Consider the following 26,261-nt stretch of genomic DNA (forward strand, 5'->3'; position numbering starts at 1 on the left):
AGCCTACTTATGTATTCTGGTTTCAAGAAGATAGTTAAAGGACAGTGTTCAATAACAAATGTTTCTTGACTGTCATGTGCAACGCGTTTTAGTTTCTATGTGAGATGTAACCCTGAATAAGAAGACCCTGAGCTTTGGAGCTTGTAATTCAAGGGATTTTATTATAGAAAGCACATTGGTGCTAAATTACTGGGATGTCTATATGAAAAACCTTCTGTAATCTCTTAATTATAGAAATTGTAGAGTTCATTATTTTCATTTAAAAAAATTTTTTTTAAATTTTTGTTTATTTATGATAGTCACAGAGAGACAGAGAGAGAGAGGCAGAGACATAGGCAGAGGGAGAAGCAGGCTCCATGCACCGGGAGCCTGATGTGGGATTCGATCCCGGGTCTCCAGGATCGCGCCCTGGGCCAAAGGCAGGCGCCAAACCGCTGCGCCACCCAGGGATCCCTGTTATTTTCATTTTAATTTTCAGCAGAGGTACTTAACAGTGGCCAAATGGAGAGAAGTATATTGTTGTAGATTGATTAAACGGTATAGAATGTCTGGAGATCGTGCTGTTTACCTCTCCCTCTTGTTAGCAATTCTGTTTCATTGGACAATTCCATTTTATCCCTCTGGGCTTCAGATTCTTCATAAATGAAGAAATTGAATTAAAATATAAAGTTCTTTATACATGTTATTTTTGTGTAGCTGTGAATAAATTGATTAAATAGGTATTGAGCATTGACTCCTTTTCAGTCTGTAGAGACTAAACTTATGTACTGACTGGGGAGAAGGGCAAACCAATTGCATGCAAGCAGAGAGGGACACATGTCTTAAAACAATGGTGCAGAAGGAAAAGCACTGGGAGAGGTTTCACAGAGTTGGTGTGATACCTGAGTTGGTCTTGAAGATAAGAGTTTGTCAAATGAACAATAAAGGAGAGAATTGTAGGTTCAGTAAATAGGAGCATAGATAGAGGCAGGGAAGGGAGTGTCTTACATTTGGGAACCTGCAGTTTGTTTGGCACTTCATAGCAAGGACTTACAGAGGACTAGCAAAAGCATCAAACACTGAGATATATGGGGGTCACACTGTAAAAAATACAGGCTTTAAGTCAGAGACAAAGATTAACCATGGAAATGTTTCTTTAGTGGTGATGAGAGGTAGCCCTGGAGGATTTGATTGAGATGGATGCAGAGAGATAACAGTCAGGAAAGTGGCAGTCCAGGTGAGACGTTGAGAGAGTCTTGATTAAAGTTATGGTAATGAAGGTGGTGGGCAGATTTCAGAATGGGTGGGCTTCAGGGCGTCTCTGACAGCCCTGGAAGCATCTACAAGATTTAATATATGAACGTGTTCTTCTTCATAGAAGGTCTACAGATTTCATCGGGTCACATCAGAGAGCTAATAGGGTAAATACATATTGTAGGGAAAATCAACAGGGTGACATTGTACAAAGTATGAAGTTTAAATGATTTTAAATTTTATATAAGTTGTCAGTGACTAATTTCATTTTTTTTTTTTCACTTTTTATAGTGGACAGGCCAAAATCTCAGCAAGTTCGAACCTCTAGTACAATAAGGCGAACCTCTTCTTTGGATACGATAACAGGACCTTATCTCACAGGACAGTGGCCACGGGATCCTCATGTTCATTACCCTTCATGCATGAAAGATAAAGCTACTCAGGTAAAATGAGTAAATCAAAATCAGTTTTATTATCCTGCAGTTATTCTGTTTTGAACACAGTAAAGAAAATGTAATTTCATCAAATTTTTCTGAAATTGAAATATAATATATTTAACCAAAGAAGGAAGCCATTTCTTTTAATAAACTTTGGGCTAATTATTTTTTGTCATAGGAGTTTTAAAAGTTTTAAAATTTAATAAATAGCACGCCAGTCTATATTACATGGTTTTTGAGACATAGTTTTAAGACTTGCTTAACAGAAAGTAATATAATAACTAGTATCTATATAAGAACATATAAATAATTTTTGGAGAAAAGTTTGCACAGTTCTATAAAGTATTAACAGATGGTTTGTCACACCTTTTGTACGTGTGGAAGGTTCCCCAACCTTTTTGATTTGAGAAGCTTTTCCTTGCAAGTTAGGGAAAAATCTGAGATCATCTTAATTTATGATTTCTGAGTTCTTGACCATAGCCTCATAATAGTAGTCAATCAGCATTATGGAGAATACTAAAGATTTAAGAAATGGTTGTTGGCCTTGAGGGACTTACAGCATAGTCAAGAAGATAAGATGTAAATTTATGAAAATCAGTAACAGAAGATAGTATATAATCAGATGTTTGATGAATACAGCACTTAACTGTGAGAGAATCCAAAGGAATGAGAAGATTTTGGGTTTCATAGGTTAGGGAAATGGATTAGTTTCATGTCTGAAGGAAAAAAAAATTTGGAAATGATCTATGAGAATCTTCTCAATTTTTTTGTAATTTTCTCAGACAAGCTTGAAACAATGAAATTAGCTTCTTAACATCCATCCTATCAATTTGGTCTTTGTAATATTTTATCCTATCCCCAGTCTTTTTGCCTTCCACTCTTCATTTTGTGAGGAAAAGGATCAGTTTGATATGGTAGGCAGTGGGATTCTCAAGTAGAAATAACTAGCCAAACCTAAGAGATGTGGTAACCTGGGTGGCTCAGTGTTTGAGCAATTGCATTTGGTTCAGGGCATGATCCTGGTCTGGGGATCGAGTTCCACATCAGGCTCCCTGTGAGGAGCCTGCTTCTCCCTTTGTCTAGGTCTCTCTCTCTCTCTTGTATCTCTCATGAATAAATAAGTAAAATCCTAAAAAAAAAATTTAAAAACTAAAGAGATGTGGGCCTGGACACTTAGAAATGCACCCAGTTAATTCAAGACCACCTTTCTGAAGAAGTTGGGTTTACACAAGTGTGATCAAGTGTAGACATGGAATACAAAGAAAGAAAGCTAAGAGACCAAGAACTTAGTCTTTGGAAATGCACAGAGGGAAAGCTAATGTATTCAGCTGGAAGCAACAAAAAGAAGAGGGGGTTAACATTTACTATGAATCATGTGCAGTGTGTTTTATGTCCTGAGTTTTATTTAATTCTCACAAGAACGTTATAAGATGACACAGACAGGGAAACAGAAACTCAGGGAGGTTAAGTGACTTGCTCAGGATCATAAAGCTAGAAATACTAGCTAGCCAGCTTTCTAATACAAGTTAATTTGTCGATCATTCTGAGCTTCAGTTTTATGGTGCTGTTAGTTTACGTAGTAGAATACTATACATGTATTCTATGCCTGTATCCTCTACTAAGTAACTGGCACTGTACTTAAAGATAATAGCTCTACTTTTTAGATTAAAAAAATGGTACTTTTTATTGAGCATATGCTTTATGCAGACACTATCCAGAAACAGAGGAGCCAGAAAAATAGCAAAAGCTAAGAGAATAACTAAAATGATCTAGTCTTAAAAGCAAGGGAAAGATGTTCTAAGGAAGAATTGTTAATACTATCAGGTGCTGAAAGAGAGGTCATGGAGAATAAGGGCTGAAGTTAGGGATTCAGGGTACACTGAGTGTAATATTGACAATATATTAGATGGGGAAACTTAGGTATTCAAAAGTTAAGGAGAGAGTACTATAGAGTTAGAAGGATTTCTTAAGCTTTTTTGTTTCTTTATCTGCATGACAGGGTTAGTGAAACCTAATGTTACATGACTAAATATGACAATATTTGAAAGTGAAGATATCAGTACCAATTAATCGTAGATACAGATGAGTTCATTTGTAACATTTGCAGTTTGGAGCAAATATAAATGAAGACCCACATACATTGTGTGTATACATTAACAAACTACTACATAAAATATGTTTTGTCCTCCCATTTTGACAAATAAACCTTCATATGGACCTTGACCTTCAGGTTTGAACTAAGAAGTTGCACTCTTCAGGCTTATGTGCCATGTCTGCATGCTTTGAGCCCATCCTGCCTTCTGAGTCTGACCTGTATCTCTTCCCACCCCAAGCACTATTCTCTTCTCTGAGGGGTGGCTTCACACATATATTTCAATCCCCCAGTCCTCACATCCACACTTCATTCATATTCTTTCAGCCAGTGAGACCCAAGGATTATGTTCTTTCAGACCTTAGAGGCAAGGCTACTCTGTTTAGGCAAGGAATTCTTGGCTCTAGATTACCTAGGGCATAGACTGTGGCCGAAGTGTGGACTCATGTTATGTATGTCCTTTTGGACCTATGGTCTCTTCACCTGTGAGGAGGGGTGTGACTTGAAAAGGGCCAGAGCAATTTTCCCCAACCCACTTGAGTTCCAGAGCAGAGGTCTGCCTGGATCTCTATGTAGATCATTTATTTGAGAAAGTACATTGAAGGGAAGGTAAAACATAGGCCTCATTTTACAGTTGAGAGACTGAGGCATGGAGAAGTTAAGTAAATTTGTTGTTTATATAGCTAATAAATGAAGAGATTTGAACCCAGATTTGGTTGATTCCAAAGCTTTTGCTTTTTCTCCAGTCTCCCACTGCCCCTCTCAGTAACCACCAAAGCATGTGGCACTTAACCTAGTGCTTGCTTCAGAAGCATAATAAATGGTCTTACCCCTAAGCCTCTTTTGGTTTAATTGAAGATAGAAAAGAGATGAACATATGAAATGTTTTTCTTATTGTCACATCCATTCCTCTTAGGTTAACTCTTGAACTCTTAGGGAGGCACATAGAAGTTTTTATTTAGGGGAAGTCAGTGGTGAGAACATGGTACAGACCACTTACTACAGATACTAAATATCAAGGCTGTCTGGTTTTGGTGGAGGGTTGCTCTAGTGCTTTCTTCCTTTCATGTTTCCATATTTCAACATCGTAATTATTGAGAGGTAGGAATAAAATTCTTAATTTTTTTTTAATTTTTATTTATTTATGATAGTCACACACACACAGAGAGAGAGAGAGGCAGAGACACAGGCAGAGGGAGAAGCAGGCTCCATGCACCGGGAGCCTGACGTGGGATTCGATCCCGGGTCTCCAGGATCGTGCCCTGGGCCAAAGGCAGGCGCGAAACCGCTGCGCCACCCAGGGATCCAAAATTCTTAATGTTTAATATGCTTAAACACTGCGCCTTTTAGAAAGAAGTAGCATAGTGTTGTAAAAAACACTGTGGACTTTGGAGATGGATTATGTGGTCAAGTCAAGACCCAATATGAGAGAACCTTCTGGGATAGCGGAAGTTTTGTATATCTTGATGATAGAGGTTTCAGTTATATGGGTGGATATGTTTATTAGAACTTGTATGAGTATACACTTGTGTATTTTACTATATAACTTCATTTTTAAAATATAGAACAATAAACAAGTTTTGTGCTCTATTCAGATGTTTAGAGGTAAAGTATACTGCTATCTGCAGCTTACTTTGAAATGAATAAAAAATAAGATCAATTGATGTCTATATGATGAAGCAAATAAAGCAAAGTGTTACATATAGAATCTGTAGACTTTATGAGTGCTCACTATGCAGTTTTTTTCAGTAAACTGGTATGTTTGAAGTTTTTTACATAAAATGTTGGGAAAATAATCGTGGCCCAACAAATTAACTGTCATGTGATCCAAACTTCACTTTCCTTTTCTATAAATTGAAGTTAGTAATCCCCGATTTGTAGAATCGCATATTTATTCTGAGAAGTGGAAGAGAGTTTACATGTTTCAGGCCAATGAAGAAATGGATCATTGCCAGCTTATTAGAATAATCCATATAGATTAATAGAAATAAAAACTAAAAACCATGTGTGGAATTTAATATTACTTTAATACATTGGCCTTGCAGATACAACCTTTTTTTAAACAAACAAACAAACAAAAAAACGTGTTTAAATTTGCCAACTCCTAAAATTGAACTTGCAGTTACAGTTATTGGACAGTAATATTCTTTTTAGTTTTCAGCATACAGTCTAAAACTTCATCTCTGGACACATTTAAAATTCTGAATGTGAGCATGTTTTTAAATGAGAAAGTAATGCATATAGTTTTTATAAAGTGGTCAAACAATCAAGAATCTGGAGCAATAATAAAAGATGCTTCTTCTGAATTCCCAGGTATAGTAGTGATAAAGGCTCCTCACAAATACATACATTCTCTCCATGGCACGTGGTAGGATTTTACTTTTCTGCCCACTTTAAGTTTGGCCATGAGACTTAATATGGGAAGAAGCTTTAAAGAAAGAGCTGGTACACCAAAACCAGACAGGGACACTACAAGAAAAGAAAATTATAGGCCTATATTCCTGATAAATTTAGATGCAAAAAACCTCAACAAAATTTTAGCAGACCTAATTCAACAATACATTAAAAGGATCGTACACTGTGATCAGTGGGATTTATTCCAGGGATGCAAGGATGGTTCAACAGCTGCAAATTGTTCAGTGTGATCCACCACATTAACAAAATGAAGGATAAAAAATCATATAACTTTCTCAGTAGATGTGGAAAGAGCATTGGGCAGAATTCAACATTCATTTGTGATTAAAAAAAATTTCAAAAAAAATATGTATGGAAAGAATGTATCTCAACACAATAAAGGTCATCTGTGACAAGCCCATAGCTAACATCTTAGTCAGTGGTGAAAAGCTGAAAGCTTTTTCTCTGTTATCAGGAACAAAATAAGGATGCACACTCTCACCACTTTTATTCAACACAATATTGGGTGTCTTAGCCAGAGCAGTCATGCAAGAAAAAGAAATAAAAGGCTTTCATATTGGAAAGGAAGAAGTATTTGCAGATGACTTGATGCTATGTATAGAAGATCCTAAAGACTCCAAAAGGCTCATAGAACTAATAAATGAATTCACTATGAAGTTGCAGAATACAAGATCAATATACGGAAATCTGTTAATGTTTCTTTATGCTAATAATGTATTAGAGATTTTAAGAAAATTCCATTTATAATTGCATCAATAGAATAATATACCCAGGAAATAATATAATCAAGGAGGTGAAAGTTCTGTATGCTGAAAACTATATAATACATTGCCTAAAGAAATTGAAGAAGACTCAGGTAAATAGAGAGATACTCCATGCTTATGGATTGGAAGAATTACTATTGTTACAATGTTCATTCTTCTAAAAGCAGTCTACATACAGATTGAGTACAATCTCTGTCAAAATTCTGGTGGCATTTTTCACAGAAATAGAACAAACAATCCTAAGATTTATATTGAGCCTCAAAAGACCCCGAATAACTAAAGCATCCTGAAAAAGAACAAAGCTGGAGACATCATAATCCCTTATCTCAAACTATATCACAAAGCTTTATAATCAGGGTAATATGGTACTGGGTAAAAACATACACATAGATCAATGGAATAGAATAGAGAACCCAGAAATAAACCCATGCATATGTCATTATTTAAAGTATTACAAAGGAGCAAAGAATATATAACAGGGAAAGAACAAGTCTCCTCAATAAATGACATTGAGGAAACTGGACCACTATCATATACTATACACAAAACTTATCTCAAATGGACTAATGACTTGAATGTAAGACCTCAAACTATAAAAAATTCTAGAAGAAAATACAGCTCCTTGATATGTGTTGATGATGATTTTTTGGATTTGACATTAAAAGCAAAGGCAGCAAAAGCAAAATTACCAAGTGGGACTACATCAGACTAAAAAAAGCTTTTGCATACAAAGGAAGCCATAAACAAAATGAAAAGGCATCCTATTGAACAGGAGAAAATATTTACGAATTATATCCCAGATAGCAAAGAACTCCTATAACTCAACACCAAAAGAACACACAGTCCAGCTAAAAAATGGATAGAAGATCTTAATACCCATTTTTCAAAAAAATACATTTGGATGACCAGAAGGTACCTGAAAAGATGCTCAGCATCCCTAGTGATCAGGGAAATGTAATCAAAACTACAGTGAGATATATCACTTCCTACCTGTCAGAATGACTGTTAGAAAAAAGACAAGAGATAACAAGTGTTGGTCAGGATGTGGAAAAAAGGAAACACTTTTGCATTGTTGGTAAGAATGTAAATTGGTAGAGTCATTATGGAAAACAGTATGGAGTTTCCTCAAAAAATTAAAAATAGAGCCACCCTATGATCCAGCAGTTCTACTTCTGGGTATTTATTCCAAAGAAGACAAAAACACTAACCTGAAAAGATACATGCACCCCCGCTATGTTCATTGGAGCGTTATTTACAATAGACAAAGTATAGAAGCAATCCAAAATATTCATCAACAGATGGATAAAGAAATGGTGTTATGTATATACAATGCAGTATTCATCCATAAAAAAGAATGAAATCCTGGGCAGCTCAGCAGTTCAGCGCTGCCTTCAGCCCAGGGCCTGATCCTGGAGACCCAGGATCGAGTCCCACGTCGGGCTCCCTGCATGGAGCCTGCTTCTGCCTCTGCCTGTGTCTCTGCCTTTCTCTCTCTCTCATGAATAAATAAATAAATCTTTAAGAAAAAAAAAAAAAAGAATGAAATCTTGCCCTTAGCAGCAACATGAATGGACCTTGAGAGCATTACACTTCACCTAAGTGAAATAAATAAAAGACAAACATGATCAAACATGATCTCACTTATATGTGGAATCTTAAAAAAAAAAAAACAAGCTCACAGATACAAAGAACAGATTGATGGTTGCTGGGAGTTGGGGGTGGGTGGGTGAAGTATATAAAAGGAATCCAAAGGTACAAACCTCTAGTTCTAAAATAATTTGTCTAGTGGATGTAATGTACAGCATGGCAACTATAGTTCATAATTCTTTATTGCGTATTTGAAAGTTGCTCAGAAAGAAAATCTTAAAAGTTCTCATTACAAGGCAAAATTTCTATAACTATTGAGTGACAGTGGTGTTAGCTAGGCTTATGGTGGTGATCATTTCACAATATATACATATATTGAATCATGTATACCCGAAGCTAATATAATGCTATATGTCAGTTATATCTGAATAAACTTAGAAAAAGAGCTGGTGCATTCACTCAGACAGGAGTAGCATCAAGCATACTTAGTTTACTAATTGTTTTTCTTCTTAAATTGGAAGTGATTCTTTACATGTGAAATTCCATTTCATCGTTGAGATGAATATCTTGTTTTGACCCATAATCTGTAAAATGGTGAATTTCTTTAATAGATTACTTAATTAGTTATAATTACATTTCTAGAATAAATGCTACTAGGGAGTACTTTTTTAAAATATAGAGTGGCAAATGAAGTGTTTGTTAATATTTATATTTGTTTCAAAATTCAGAAATGAGGTCTGAAATTCTTTTCTTTTTCATAATGTAATCCTTAGATTAGTGTTATACTTACTTCATAAAAAGATTTTGCAAGATTTCCTTCCTTTGTGCTCTGGCACAAATGGTGAAAATATCATCCCCAATTATCTGTTACTTGGGTCAGAAAAAATTTTACCTATGAAGCTATCTGAACTCTAGTAAAATCTCAGTTTTTTTCATGGCTCTTGGTTTCTTTCTTTTTTATTTTAAAAGATTTTATTTTTATTTATTTGAGAGTGTTCATACATACAGTGGGAAAGGACAGAAGGAGGGGGAAAAATAGTCTTAAGCAGACTCCTCACTGAGCACTCTGCACTGAGCACAGAGCCCAACATGGGGCTGGATCTCAGGACCCTGAGATCAGGAACTGAGTGGAAACAAGAGTTGGATGCTTAACCAACTGTACACTCAGGCTTCCCTTTGGCTCTTGGTTTCTTTTAGTTTCTATTTCTTTTGTTCAATATTTTCATTTGAATATAATCCATTCATCCAGCTTCTCAAGTGTATTTGTGTATCTTCACAAAATATTCTTGAATAATTCTTCTAATTTCTTGTATATTTGTACTTATTCTTTTCACTTATAATATTACATATCTGTGTTTTGAGTCATTAAATTTATTAGGTTATATAGTATTAAATTTATTAGGTTATATAATATTTTTTAAAATTAAAGGTGTTGAAATTTGTTTTCCTTTTATTCTTTTTTCTGGTTTATTGTTCTCTGACTTTGCCCTATCATTGCTTTTCTTCTCCCTTCCTGGAATGTATATATTTTTTTCTCAGTTTTAGAGATAAATGCTTAATTTTTCTACTTGTGATATTTCTTGTTTAGTAATATAGGTGTTTTATGCCAAGATTTATCCTCTGAGCTCAGCTTTGGCTAGTATATGTTTCCATTATTTATAGTTGCAAGATACCATGTAGTTTCAGTTTTGATATCCTGTTTGGTGAGAGCTTTTTGTTTTGTTTTTAATTTCTAAATGGTTAAAATTTATTTTCCTAGTAAAAATTAAATTTCTAACTCTAGTGTATTTAGAGTATGGAATTACACATCGGTGGAAATATCATTGAGATTTTCTTTGTATACTAATAGAAGATTGGTTTTTTCTTAATGCTCTGTGGATATATGAAAACAAAATGTAAAAAAAAAAAGAAAACAAAATGTAGTCTTTACTTTTAGATACAGAATTTTTACATATTAATTCAACCTTATTAATTATGTTACTCAATTTTTATAAAGCCCCGTTATGCCATAGTAAGCTGGCATTATGGAATTAATTTCTGTTGATGTATGTTTCCAGTGGTCATTGCTTTATATATCTTATTAATATAGATGTATAAAGATTTATGTCCATTATATCTTCCTTTTGGTTGGTATTGTTTATTATAGAATACTCTGTAGCTTAACAGTTTTCCCCTGAATTTAACCTTTTCATGATATAAATCAATATTGAAGGTAGTTTGTTTATTTATTTATTTATTTATTTATTTCTTCCATTGGTCAAGCACTCTAGTTCTGGATTCAGACTGACTTTGAATCTTGGCTCCAGCATTTTCCAGCTTTGTAATTCTGGGCAAATTACTCCATTGTTAATGGGATATTGAGTACCTCATAGGATTATCATAAGGGTTAAATTGAATCAATGCATTTAAAATGCTAGGAGTAAAAAAAAATAATAAATAATAAAATAAAATAAAATAAAATGCTAGGAGTAGTGACCTACACATTAGGTGTCAATAAATAATTGCTATTATTATTTACATGTACTAGCAGAGAGAGGGAAAGTTAAGTGAATGTTTGGATAGTGGCCTTGGCACTGTAAATACACAGTTGGAGGAATTTCAAAAGGGAATTTCTTCCTCCTTTCTCCTACCTCTTTCCCATGATTTTTATTTCTTTGTTTTGTCTTTTGTCTTTCCATTCTGGTAAATCGTGCTTAATGCTAGAAATAATTAGCTTTTTGCTATTTATTTATCTATGTATCTATTTATTTATTTATTTTAGAGTCATCTGCCATATTTCCTATTAGGGAAGAACAGTGTGGTGAACATGGCAGTTTTTAAAAAAAATTTCTGATGGACAGTTGAAGAATAGCTTTTGCTGTGTATAAATCTTTCCACTTTGATGTCCTATCTACTCCCTCACTCATTGTCCCTCTGAATTTGGTATCAGAGAATACTTGAAAATTGTTCTTATTTACCTTTTATATTCTTTGAGGAGTAAGAAATGGGATAGTTAGATCCTAAGTGAAATTCTGTATACGCTGCTTTTATTTTCCAGATGATGTTTTTGACATTTTATTGTTTAAAGTTAATTTTCAACATTTGAAGTATGTATGTTTGTTTGTTTGTTTGTTTGTTTGTTTGTTTATGGAGTGGAGGCGGTCAGAGAGAGAGGGAGGGAGAAAGAGCTCCATGCCCTACGTGGAGCCTGACAAGGGGGCTCGATCTCACAACCCTGAGAGCATGAGCTGAGCTTATGCTTAACCAACTGAGCCACCCGGGCACCCCTGTTTTTATTTATTTTTGAGAAACAGATATGTAATAAGTACTTTACATTTGGCTTTAGCCACATTTGATAAAGTCAGCAATTCTGAACTAAAATATATAAATTTATTGCTTTTGGAATTACAATTAAAATAATCTCTCCTTTTCCTCCCTTTGTGAAAGAAGCTGGGTGGGGAGGAATTTAATCAAAGGAGTGGATGATATACCTCAAATAGCAATAGATGTGAAAGAGAACTTTCAGTTTTACCACTCTGATCAAAAACTCATTTCCTGACCAAAAGTCATGCTTAATACAGCTGTTTGGGTTTCCTGTGTCCTTGTTAAATAAGTTTGTTTAAGAAACAGCAGTGGATGGAACTATTTTGGGGAGTGGGAGGCTTCTCTGGAAATGGAAACAAGTCTTAAGATTTGGCCATCTTGGCTGCTTAGATTGTATTCCAGGGACTTAAAGTGTTATTTTTATTGAGCTGGTTCCTAACTGGCTGTTGAATGAATGTATAAAGATTCCTTCCTGTTGAAGATCACCTTTACTTTCTCTTTCAGCTATTAGCTAAAATTCAGACACAGAGGATAGTATAATTTAGAGCTTAACAGTCCTCGTGAAGGTAGTCCTATTCCTAAGGGAGTGATATTTTTGGTTGCCAAAATTGATGAGAAACTTAAACTCATGACAAATATTTTAATATTTTATTTATCATTTTCAAACGCTATCTCTGAAATTATCAGAAACTTAAAATTCTGCTTATTTGTAATAGGTAGTATATTTATTTGATTCAAAAGTAAGGGATTTTTAGCAGAGAGCCTTCCTCATGCTCCTGTTTACCATGTACCTGGGTTTCCTTCCATTACTGGAAATATTTAACAGATAACAAAATTAACCTGCTTTTCTTAGTGTTTCCCCCCATACCTTTACCCCTAATTAACTTAGCTCTAGGTAAAATTGTGAAATAGCTTATATTTATTTGGAACAACCCTCTTCCTCCATCATCTTGACCTTTGTTGTCTGATACATTAATTCTCATCCTTTTATATCTTTTAACCCATCAGTTTTCTGTTAAAAATCCTATAATAATAATAAATAATTAGCATTTACTTAGGCATTTGTTAGTGATATTAAGCTTTGAGAACTTAAGAATTAAATCATAGTTAAGGGCAACATGCCTTTCTACTTATTAATAACTGCTTTGTATAAATGAATGATTGGGATAGGATATATCACATTCCTAGGAAACAGTATGAATCGAGTGAAAACAGTTTTCATTGCTGTTGGAATTCTTATAACTTTTAGAGAATAACACTGGTACCTATTGCAGTGAGGATTATATAAAATAATCCATGTTAAGCTTCTAGTACAGTATCCAGGACATGATCGATATTGGTAAATACCAGTTGCCTTTGTATTAGAATTAGAATCTATAATCTATTAGAATTAGAATCTATAATCTATAATCTATTTTGCTGTCAGGAGGAGGCTTACATATAATGATACTGAATTAAGTGACAGAAAAAGTCATTATTACTAATGTCAACAATTGACATGCAATTATGAGCATTATATCTGAATTGGTAGGAAATGGCATAGAAATTATACAGATAACTGCAGCATGATAGGGGTCTGAAACTCAATAAACAGTTCCTGATAAGTCACAATTCACTCAGTCCTAAGTAGCTATTGCTGTCTATCCTGCAGTCTTATAAATAAGAAATGGCACTTCAGATTTTTGGGTCCAAGTATAGGAAAGTGAAGATATATAGTTAAAGAAACTCCTTCCTTCCTTATCACTTAGGTATCCCATTGATGATATTCATGGCATCAGTTGAGCACTTTAGTCTTTATAACTTTGGAATGATGTGGAAATATTTTTGGAAGGTATCTCATAGTCACTTATGTTGCTGATTTTCTGTCAGGAATGAGAGATTTTTTTTAAATGCTAAAGACTATCCAGAAACAAAGGTAGTTTATCTCTTGGATAATTCAGAGGCAGTTATACTCCAGTGTGATTGTTAAATATATTATTTAAAGTGTTTGGGAATATTATTTTTAAAAAAGTAAAATTGCTTTTACTTTTTTACATGTAGAATCAATTTTTTGAAACCCAGCAACCAAGGTTAATTATAATTTAAAAGATTGTAACACCAAAGATTAATATATTCTAATACTCTCTAAAAACTGAAAATTAGATCTCCTCATTTGATTTTAAATCTGTTCCCAAGAGTAGTGATAGAACTTATCAGAAAGGGTATTGTTAGGTCTAAATACCAAGTAATAAATTGAAATATTTTTTATACTTTTAATTCCTTGCATTACCATCACCTTTTGATTAAAGCAGAAGCTGGTTATTTGTCAAGAGTCTATTAGTAACTGTGTAAGAAGCCACAGAATAGTATTTTCATTATATATGTTACATCTTTAATTTTTTTATTAAATGTTCTCAGCTTGACTTGAGAAACCTAACTGGATAGATTATGAATGTGCAGTCCCTCCTGGCCTCTTCTATTATTATACTTGACTAGTTAGTGCCTCAGTGTGATTTGAAACTTGGCAAGAAGAGCATGACAAAGAAAAAGAAATATCAGTTACTTTTGAGAAAATGCAAATGCTTGAGACTTTCAGGTTCAGCAGTACATGGCTTTCTTTTTTTTTTTTTTAAGATTTTATTAATTTACTCATGAGAGACAGAGAGAGTATGGCTCTTTTTTTTTTAATTGAAAAATGAGACTGATTTATAATTGCCTCTTTGGCTTAACTATTTTTAGTAACAGTTTTATTAAGATAAAATTTATATACCATACAGTTCACCTACTGATAGTATACAGCTCACTGGTTCATAATATATTCAGGGTTGTACAACCATTGCCACAGTCCATTTTAGAATATTTTCATCACTCCAAAAAGAAACGACTGTGCCCATTAGCAGTCATGCACTGTTTTCCCCCAGTCCTCTCTCCCTCGGCAATAGGCACCCACAGATCTACTTTCTGCCTCTGTAGATTTGTGTATTCTGAACAGTTCACATAAATGGACTCATATGGGGCTTTTTGTATCTGGTTTCTTTTACTTAGTATAGTATGTCTAAGGTTCATTCCTATTGTGACATGTATCAGTTCTTCACCCCTTTTTATTACTAACTAATATTCCATGGCATAGACTAAAATTTATTTATTTATACATTCATAAGTCGATGTGCTGCTGTGACCATTTGTGTACAGGTTTTTGTGTAGACACATGTTTTTGTTTCCCTAGGGATTGCTGGATGATATGGTAGCTCTGTATTTAACTTTTTCAGGAGAATATTTTTATAGATATTTTTTCCTTTACATAATTAAAGTATACCATGAAAGGCATATCTAAACTGAATTATAACTCCTGTCAGTATCCTAATCAATAACTTTCCACTAATATTTCTGAGTATTTGATATTTCAGTGAACTTCACTTTTCAGTATTCTAAACACTTAAATGTTCCTGCTTATCTGAAGTTTCCCAACTCTGTTCCCATAGCCGATAGTTGGTGATCTCTGTTTAGACCCTTACTGTTTGGAGAAAAACCCTAATCCCCTAGTCAAAAGAAACTGGTCTACTGAAAAATATTTTATGCAATATATACTGACATTTTAACTTATATGTGACTTGTATGTAATCTGTCTTCCAAAATAGATTTGACATTTGTGTCTGAAGTTAGGAGGGCTTTTTCATTGTCAATATATGCCACACTTACCAATTCTATAGCATAGCTATATTATTTTTTTAAATCCTGTTTCTGATTTTGAAAACAGTAGTCATTGTAGAAAATACCAAAAATCACAAAGTAAGTTGTCTGTATTCCTAATATCCAGACATAGCCATTTTTTAACACTTTGATATATATCCTTTTACATTATGATTATTTACATTTAAAAAATAAAAATAAGACCATTTTAAAAAGAGAATTTAGATATTATAGGTAGTGTTTTGTACTCTTTTTTAAAAAGTCATAGCATTTTCTCATGAATTAAATATGCCTAAACATGGTTTTAAATCCATTTTTCCTGATTTTTTTTTTCTTGTTCGGCTAGGAAAAAATTACGGATTTACTATTGCATTATCTAGAATTCTCACTATTCAAACTATAGTTTGAAATATCTCTCCCTAGTCTTTTTCTGTGTGTATTTGCTTACTAAAATGGGATTGTAGTCCATGTGCAGTGGTTTTTGTATTGTTAAGAATGTGCCACAATTTTTCATTTCCCTACTGATAGATATGTAATTTATTTCCAGAGCATCTCTGGATGTACATCTCAAGTTAATTCTTGGAAATAGAATTACTATGAATATTGTTAAGGTTGTTGGCACATTTATGATTGCTTTTTCTCAAATTAGCATTTCTTACAGAGTAAGGCAGATTATTTCACTTTATCATGTGGAACACAGATGCAATAGTTGATTTCTGTGGTATTTCCTGTTTTTAGAAATTGCAATTCACCAACACCCACCCTCCCCCTTACCTTAGGCTTAAGAAATACAGCTTTTAATGTCTTTTGAATAAGTTCCTTGGTACTAATCTGGAAAATCACAAACCGTTACTTCACAGATTATCATTCACTTGTGTTTTGAGCACATTGAGGCCTAATTAGATATAGATTTTATACATTTTACTTATATACTCAGGCGTGTTAATCCTTGCTAGGGACTACTCTTTAATGTAACTCAGTAAAGAAAACTTTCTGTCAGTATTGCTTCCCACATGGCTCCAAATGATAGTTACATTAGCTTATGTTAATTTCCAAAGATGTAATTATATGCAGACTGATCTTATACTTGTTAGTGGATATTAGCCTACAAGAAAAATGAGTGGGTATATGGTCAGCCCGGCACCTTGAGTTTGGAATCTGTTTCTTACTCATTTTTATTTCCTTAGTTAATAATGGTTTTCAAACTTTAGCTTGCATCACAATTATGTGGACAGCTTGTTAGAACATAGATTACTGAACCTATCTAAGAATTCCGGACTTAGTTATTCTGGGATGACCCTGAGAATTTGCATCTCTATCTTGATCTCAGATGAGGCTGATGCTGCTCATCAGCAGACCACACTTTGAACTGGTCTAACCTAATGAGCATGTAACTTACTGTATAGTTGAAGTGTGATAAAAAATTTGAGCATGTAACTGCTGCTGTCCCTGAATTCCTAAAGCTTGTTCAGATGAACTCTTTCTTTTCTACATCATTTGTCAATAAGTGAAACAGTAATTTATATTTATGCTTAGTTATAAAACTATACTTGTATACTGTTATCAGAAGAACAAGGGATAATAGTAGAATCATAATCTTTTTGTGCTCCTTTTAATGCTTTATCAGGATAGACTTTTCAAAATGATCTTTTAAGTTAAAAGTTTTTTTTAAAGTTTAACCATTTTTTCATCAGTGGAAAGAAACAAAACTCAAATTATATATTTATAAATAATGAAGGGTTTTTAATTGTTTTAAAGCTTTTTATAATTTAAAATCTGTCTGTAGGGATCCCTGGGTGGCGCAGCAGTTTGGCGCCTGCCTTTGGCCCAGGGCGCGATCCTGGAGACCCGGGATCGAATCCCACATCAGGCTCCCGGTGCATGGAGCCTGCTTCTCCCTCTGCCTGTGTCTCTGCCTCTCTCTCTCTCTCTGTGTGTGTGTGTGACTATCATAAATAAATTTTTTTAAAAATTTAAAAAAATAAAGTAAAATCTGTAATCAATTATTTAAGTATCATTGATTTTTATGTAATTCCATTTCATTTCTTTTCAGGTTGATCAGTACATTAATACTAAGGATCAAAAAAAATACTAAGGATCATCTTTCTAAGTACTGTTGTAAAATAATTAGTAGTCAGTAATCATATTTCTATTATAGATTATAAATTACATTAAATTCAAAGACCAAAGATGAACTGTACAAAAAATAGATTTTTCAGTTTTACAGAAGAGGTGCCTGGCTGGCCCAATTGGTGGAGCATGCAGCTCTTGATCTAGGGATCCGGAGTTCAAGCCCCCACGTTGGGCATAGAGCTTACTTTAAAAAAAAAAAAAAAAAAGAAGTTTTACATAAGTTTTAAATAAGATGATGAGAGTTTTATGAAGTGATTAGTTTTTTTGGTTCTTGTGGGGGTTTTGGAAGTGGCTTTGGCTCTTGCATTTCAAAAAAGGAGGAAACATGGGACGCCTGAGTTGCTCAGTGATTGGACGTCTGCCTGTGGCTCAGGGCATGATCCTGGGGTCCTGGGATCAAGTCCCACATCGGGCTCCCTGCGAGGAGCCTGCTTCTCCCTCTGCCTGTGTCTCTGCGCGCCTCTCTCTCTCTCTCTCTCTCTCTCTCTCTCTCTCTCTCTCTCTCTCGTGTCTCAGGGCATGATCCTGGGCTGAAGGCAGGTGCTAAACCACTGAGCCACCCAGGCATCCCCTAAAACTTCTCTTAGAAAATTGTCTTAACGAGTGTTAAGTCCCTTGCAATAGAACTGTTTTCTCTGTATTTCACTCATAGGAAAAGAGGTCCTCCCATAGGAAACCAAGGGGTAATAGATGGACCTGAGGGTTGGAGAGAAAGTTATTTGGGCGGGACCTTGGACAAATCTGAGAGGTGAAAATAGAAAATGATCTTTTTTAACCCTTAGGTATCCTTATCATGTAGAAGAATTTTTTTTTCCAACTACTTTTTTGTCAACAGTCTTAGAGATGGCCTTGGTTCAGCTTTATTCAAGTGTACAAAAGATTTATTTTCTCTTCTTTGGTAGTGTCGGTGGAGGCAACTAGAAAGGAAGAATCCCCTAAGTGTGGTGAATGAAGAGCAGGCAATTATATACAATACAAACTATTGAGGATTATATTTTTTCCTAAGCTTTCTATGGAAGATGTTAATAAAACTACTTGTACAAGAAGTGTTCTGGGGTTATATAATTAAGAGAAAGAAAGTAAAGCAAGTTTTTAATAAAGTGTGTGTGTGTGTGTGTTTGAAATTTTGAAATGCTCATTGCATTGTACATGTAGTATGGGAAGGTATAAAATACAGCATTTCCCAAATTAATTTAACCATCAAACTCTTAATCTGTATTCTTACCAACACCCAGGAGCATGTTATAAGTGTCACAGTTTATAAAATTCTACTGTAAATCAGTGGACAGTCTAGTTGGAAGGAATTGCTTACTTGTATGAAAGGAAAGAACTTTTGCTGCTTTGTGTTATCTAATTTAAGTAGTAAAGCATTTATCAGACACTCAGATTTAATAAATTAGATGCAAATTAGTCGTCTTCTGTGACTTCACGAGCATGAACTTTACATAGATGTAATAAACTGAGTAGCTGTCTCTTGGTTTTGCTTCGACTAAACTAACTTGTTAAACATCTGTGATTAAGTGTATAAAACACTGCTCTCGATAGAACTTTCTGCAGCTATGGAGACGTTCTGCCTCTGTGCTGTCTTGTGTAGCAGCCAGTAGCCACCAGCTACATGTGGTTATTGAGCATTTGAAATGTGCTAGAATGACTGAGGAACTGAGTTTTTAGTTTTATTTCATTTTCATTCATTTGAATTTAAACTTTTGCATGTGACTATGTAGTCTGCAGAATATATTTGCAGACTAGAGCATTTTTCATACTATTTATTTTAAATTGATGTGATTAAAATGAAATTACCTTTTTTGGAAAAGTTCATAGTATGATGAATATATTTAAACAATGTATATGCATGTAATTCTGTAGCCACATGACTGAGAAGTCTCTTCTAATGGTTTTACACTCTTAAAAGTGTAAAATCTAGCTATTTTACTAGCTAGATATCAGGAACATAAATATTCCTTTGTTGTTTTTATTTCTTTTATATAACTAACACTACATTCTGAAATAATCAAACAGGTTTTCACATTCAGTTTTAAGAAAAGAATGATAATGTGAAGAAAAAAGATCTGTGAAATAAGAAATCTCAAATGTAGTTCCATTTGCCAGTGGCATGCTTGGCCAGTATTAAGGCAATTGTTAAAGTTTTGTGGCTATTTGTTTATCTCTAAGTTGGAGATACAGTTTATGTAAATGTCTTTTGAAAAAGTTGTATGACAATAATTCCTCTTATAAATGTAATTGTGAAATAATTATGAAACATATCAGAAATTTCACTCATTTTCTGTGAATGTACTTTTGAATTTTAAACATTGTGATCCTTAATCATTTGATCTTTGACAAGAGTAATGCTTATACTTGGTAGAAAAATAAAAGTAAATGAGGCATATAAATTCTCAAAATAAAAGTTTGATAAAGATAAACTCATAATTGAATAATTTTAGAATAGTTGATTATTAAAGATATGACTACTTGGTGGAGGGGGTGATAAATTTTTTCAGTGAAATTTGACTTGTCTAGGCCTGAACTTAGGAAATTTTAATAACTTAGTTCTTTGCAGGCAGCTCATTTAATATAACAATATCCCTTATTCTTGAACTTGTCAACTGAGTAAACTGTTTTGCTCTCTGTTACTACTAAATACTTTCACTTTGGTATTTGAACTGGTTAACCAGTTTATTTGTGTTTTTATTCAACTAGCATTTAATTGTTGGTTTCATTTTGGAATATTATTATTTTTAAGAGGTGGTAATTCAAAAAGTTGTTCATAAATATTTTGAATTGTATAAAGTAGAACTGATGTCTTCTTCATAAGAAGTCATGGAGCATCACCTCAACATAAGGATTATTATTATTTTTTTTTTAGTATTCAATAAAATAATTTTTAAAGCTATATATAATTATTGTGTTAATCATCCTTAGTCTGTATTTAGTGGTTTTTGCTTTCCCTAATTTGTATTATACTAAGAGTTTTCTCCTATCTTGAAGATGATATTTTATAACAACTCCTGAATAGTCTTACTATTTGATTTAGTGTTTTGTGTTACAATGGGTATAGTGTCTATTACTAGTTAAATTATTGGAAATGAGGTTTTTGGTAAAAACAATTCTCTTTTCTGACATGTAGCTGAAGTTCTTTCTTAAAAAAGATGTATTGCTTCAGATTACAGTAAGTTTATTCAGTTTAATGTTTTTCATTTTTAGAATTTTATATTTTCATTTAAAGATGCGGAATGTTTTTCAAAAAAGATTATTATTGCTAACACTGTTATCTGAGTATAGGAAGAATAGTACAATAAGCCATTTATCTTGCTAGATATTTGACATGTAGGTCATATGTAATCCCACTGCTTCTGAGCTAGTTCTGTTAATCTCATTTCCATCTATTTTAATTAGTAGAAATGCCATTTTATATTTATTTGGCAGTTCTCTTTAAAAGCACCAATATGTATATCTTCATGGTTCTCTTTGATAGTTTCAAGTTATTAATGTTAATATCAGAAAACCAATGTTTTGAATAATATCACTCGGATATGTCATAGATTGATCATATCTAATTCAGAATATGACAGTGTTTTAAGCCTTTTACAGGTCATGAAAATCTTAGCATTTAAGGGATTTTAGTATTTAGTATAACCCTTTAACTGGTATGTGCTAATATTTTGAAATATGTTTGAATTGCTGTGAGATTTAGGAGTAGAGATAGAGTTCCTTATTTTATTATTTTTATTCTTCTTCTTCTAATTTAAGACACCTAGCTGTTGGGCAGAAGAGGGAGCAGAAAAAAGGTCACATCAGCGTTCTGCATCATGGGGGAGTGCTGATCAACTCAAAGAGGTAAGTTATTGCTGTTTTCAGCTATAACCTGTTTTAATCCCAGCAAATTATCTTACTGTTTCCTGAATATAATGATATTTTCTTTATTTGTATTAACCTTACCTCTTTCAGAGTCTAAGGCTTGCCTTCCAGGTTTGGGTGAACAAGTCTAAGTTTACTTTACTTGTGCCCTTCATATCATTTATAAATATTTGTTATGTACACTTTCAGCTTGAGCCTTTTCAGAGTGAAGTCTGGTTTTTATATAAGTCTCTATATCTTGTTCCCTTTAGCTATCTTCTGTTTCTGCTTCAGCTTTCTTGTTTTTGAAAAGTTATAGCAACCAGAACTTTAGATCATAGATTTGTACAATGGTAGGATACTGTTTCCTGCTTCTAATAGCTTTTTTGTAATATCCAACATATTGTTGCCCTTTGAGATTCAGTAGTGCAGTAGAAGAACCCATGTGTTTTAGGAATAGTTTTTATGACTCTTTCCTTTATTATCAAAACTTAAATTATGATCATCTTTATTTATACTTGGGATTATTTTTCATGATCATGTTATCTTTTATCCACTTAAATTCTTTTATATAATTATTTTTATAAACTTACAGAGTTGAAAGATCATCTAGCTCATCTCCTAAACAAACACTTCTTAAAAATGTGGTCATCTAGTCTGTTATGCTCATTCTCAGTGAGAGAAGCTCATCACTTTACAAAAGGACCAAATGAGTTCAGTTGTTTTAGCTTAAGTTATTAAATAGTTTATTGAGCTCATAATTATTTCCCTGAATTTGATTCTGCCTTTTGTATCAATATTGAGTAAGTCTACTTTCTTTCTTTTTCACTGGCATTGCAAGTTTGTATTTGGAATTTAATCCACAATCTACAAGTTATTTATAAGACATGAAAATGGAAAATAGCACAAAATACGATTGAGGTATAAGCTGAGAGCACAGTATGTCATGTTTCAAGAAATATGATTCAAAATTTGTAAACTAGTGACCAGATAGATGAGTCTTGTTTTATAGTAAAATTATATAAAATATTTTACATTGGATAGAGGACAGTTTTGTGTGTCATGTGATGTGTAAGTCTACTTTAAGTATTTGAAAGACTAGCAACATGTCATTTTTTTTTTCAGGCTAAAGATTGACTTTTCTCTCAAGTACTTTTCATATGTCATAATTTCCTTACCTTAGTGTTATTTTCATATACTGTAAGTTTATCAGTATCTCTCAAATACTGTGAGGTATTCAGTCTACACTGAATAGATATAGTTTGTTAGCCTGATTTCACCTGCAACCATATTATATTTTTAGTAGCTATTTTATTGCTGTAGAGAAGTTCTCAACTTTTCTATATACCCTGTACAAAAGCACATATGCCCAAGTTGAGTTTTTCCCAGAAGCAACAAAAAAGAAAGGAAGCTAAGACACTAATATGTCTAGTCTAAAATAGTTGCACATCTGTGCATAGAATATGAATAACAAAAAAGTGAACTTACAGTTTTATCTCAGAGGTAAATATACTCTCAAAGTTATAGTCAAGATTTGGTGTAGTTAAATTTTGGACTACAGCAGCATGTAATATATGCTATTAATACAGAAATGTCTGAGGTGACTGAGAGATATTTGCTCACTTTCTCCACAAAGCCACCATAAAGCTGTACAAGACTGCCAAAATAACTAATTCACTGGTCTGGAAATCAACCAAACAAATTGAGAAATTTTTTTCATGAAAAGCATTGAACTCAGAGTCTAAGAACAACACAGATTTGTGGTGTTATCTGGTGCTACTCATCTCTTCTTCCTCATCCCCAGCTTTGTTGGTATGGCATTTCAACCAGGATGGGGCAAGCCTTTAAAACTGGAAGCTTTGTAGCTGGAGAGAGAGTACTTGATAGGAAATATTGTAGATTAAAATAGTAACCTTAGTTACAAACAAACAGCCATTGGTCCCTATCAGTGGCTTCCCTAGTCTAAGGTATGGTTCAGTTTGTGGCAAATAATAGACTTGTGAAGTAGCAGGATTTTATAGAGTTCTAGGGGTTAAGATAGTCATGGGGGATTGATAAGTTCATGACATATCACAGATTGACTGAAGACTGTAGATAACAGCAGAAAATGAAGTGGGTGTAAGTTATCCACATGTCATTGCTCAGTGGAATCTAGGAAATACATGGAGAGGAGATTCAAGCAGGCCTAATGGTAATAAAATTTGGGGCCATCTTTTGAAAGGCTCAGACTTTGAATGTACTCTTCATTCCACACACAAATCCCTTCCTGGGAGTGGAAGCCTTACTGGATTGAGATAGTTGAATAAAATCTCTGATCAGTCTTCAGCCAAACACTATAGTGAACACTGGAGACCAGCTTGAAAAGGTCTTAAAAAGCCAGACTTAAAAACAAAAATGGGATCAGGGTGAATGGAGAGGAGGAGAGACATCAGTGGCCACACAGTGCAGGGGAAACAGACTTATCAAGATACTAAAACACAGATAAGACAACAATCACCAAGGAAAATCAGAATCTAGAATTGCTACAGTGCATTGTTTAAAGTGTCCAATATTCAACAAAAAATTTAGAGATATGCAAAGAAACAAAGTATGACCCATACTTAAGAAAATCACTAGAAATTATGTCTGAGTTTCTCCATATGTTGGATTTACCAGACAAAAACATTAAAGCAGCAATTAGAAGAATGTTTAAAAAGCCAGAGAAAATGGTGTTTAAGGCATTAAAGGGAAGTAGGGTGACAGTCACTCAGTAAATAAGGAATTTCCACAAAGAGATAATTACTATAAAAGAGAAACAAACAAAAACTCTAGAGTTAAAAAGTTTAGTAACTAAAAGTTAACTCAGTGGGCTCAATAGCAGATTTAAGATATCAAAAAAGAATTTGTGAATTTGAATATAGGTCAATATATATACCTTGAAGAATAGAAAAAGATTGAGGGAAAGTCCATAGAGCCTCCAAGACCTGTGAGAAAACATTAAGTAGATACACATAAACATAATGGGAGAGGAGAGAGAGAGAGGAGTTTAAAAAAAAATATATGAAAAAATAATGGCAGAAAACTTTCCAGATTTAATGAAAAATCCCAAGTTGGAAAACACAAAGAAAATCCATGTAGACATACCATAGTTAGATTGTTGAAAGCCAAATGGAAAAAAGAGAATCTTGAAAGCTGGAAGAAAAAAAATGACTTATTACACATAGGGGATTGAACTAATAATATCTTTAATGGAGGACTTCTCATCAGAAACAGTAGAGATGATAAAACTTGACATATTCAAAATGTCAAAAGAAAAAATTGTCAAATAAGTATCAATATCCAGAAAAACTAGCTTCCAAAATAAAGGTTAAATTGTTCTCAGATAAACAAAGATTGAGAAAATTGCCTGCTGCTAGACGGTCTTATACTGTCTAAAGGAAATTCTTCAGGCTAAAAGGAAATGACTCCAGATGTTAATTCAAATTCATAGGAAGAAATTAAGGGTGTCAAGTACAATAATTGTTTGGATAAATATAAAAGAGTCTATAGATATATTTTTCTCACTTTCCACATTTAAAACGCATATAATCATATAAAGCAATAATTATAATACTGTTATATTGGGCTTATGACATATGTACATGAAATATACATATGGAAAAATACAAAAAAAAGAAAAACGACACGTACTAGAATATTTTCCGTTTTTGGAATTATTGTTTTGAGGTAGTGTGATAAATTAAGATATAAATTATAGTCCCTAGAATAATTGCTAAGAAAGTAACTGAAAAAAATAGAAAGTAAAAAACATTAGAGGGATTAAAATGGTACGCTAAAAGTATTTGTCACAAAAGAAAGTAATAAAGGAGGAATAGGGGAATAAAAAAAGGTGTAACCAACGATAGAAAATAACAGGGACGCCTAGGTGTCTCAGTGGTTAAGTGTCTGCCTTGGGCTCAAGGCGTGTTCCCAGAGTTCCAAGATCAAGTCCCACAGTGAACTCCCTGCAAGGAGCCTGCTTCTCCCTCTGCCTATGTCTCTGCATTCTCTCTGTGTCTCTCATGAATAAATAAATAAAATCTTCAAAAAAAAAAAACAAATAAAAAATAACAATGGCAAAAGTAAATCCAACCATATAATTAATTACATTAAATATGACTGGACTAAATGTTCTCAAAAGGCAAAAGATGGTCAAACTGGATAATAACACTCAGCTATATATTGTCTATAAGAAGCATACCTAATTATAAGAAAGATTAACTGACAGAATAGACTTTAAGACAAGAAATATTAAAAAAAAAAGACAAGAAGTATTACTGAGGTCAAAGACATTTATTTCATTATGATAAAAAAGTCAATACATCAGTAGGGCTTAGTAATCATAAATTGTGTATACATCTAACAATGATCCCCGTATACATGAAGTGAAATTGTGAAAGGAGAAATAAAGTTTCTACAATAATTGGTAATTTCAATATCCCATTTTCAATACTTGATAGAACGACTAACTAGACACAAAATAAACAAGAAGATAGGGACGTCTTGGTGACTCAGTGGCTGAGTGTCTGCCTTCAGCGAAGGGCATGATCATGGGGTGCGGGATCAAGTCCCCCTTGGGCTCCTTGCAGGGATCCTGCTTATCCCTCTGTCTATCTCTCTTTCTCTGTCTCTGATGAATAAATAACTAAAATCTTTAAAAAAAAAAAAAAAGGCAAGAAGATAGAAGATTTCAACAACATTATCAATCAACTTGACCAAACTGACATACAAAGAAAATTCCAGCCTGTGACTACATTCTTTTCAAACATATGG

The 26,261-nt window shown here is 33.6% G+C and overlaps 1 protein-coding gene across 2 annotated transcripts in view; it reads left to right on the forward strand.

Moving 5' to 3' along the window:
* Positions 1-26,261, forward strand: part of GLCCI1 (glucocorticoid induced 1) — a 100,377-nt gene that overhangs the window by 31,652 nt on the left and 42,464 nt on the right. For both annotated transcript variants that reach the window (XM_025471244.3, XM_025471245.3), the window contains exons 2-3: positions 1,525-1,676; positions 21,384-21,470. In XM_025471244.3, coding sequence (XP_025327029.2) covers positions 1,525-1,676; positions 21,384-21,470 — 239 coding nt within the window. The remainder of the gene's footprint in view (positions 1-1,524; positions 1,677-21,383; positions 21,471-26,261) is intronic.

Source organism: Canis lupus, chromosome 14 (genome assembly GCF_003254725.2).
Source record: "Canis lupus dingo isolate Sandy chromosome 14, ASM325472v2, whole genome shotgun sequence".
In the NCBI taxonomy this organism is placed as follows: domain Eukaryota; kingdom Metazoa; phylum Chordata; class Mammalia; order Carnivora; family Canidae; genus Canis; species Canis lupus.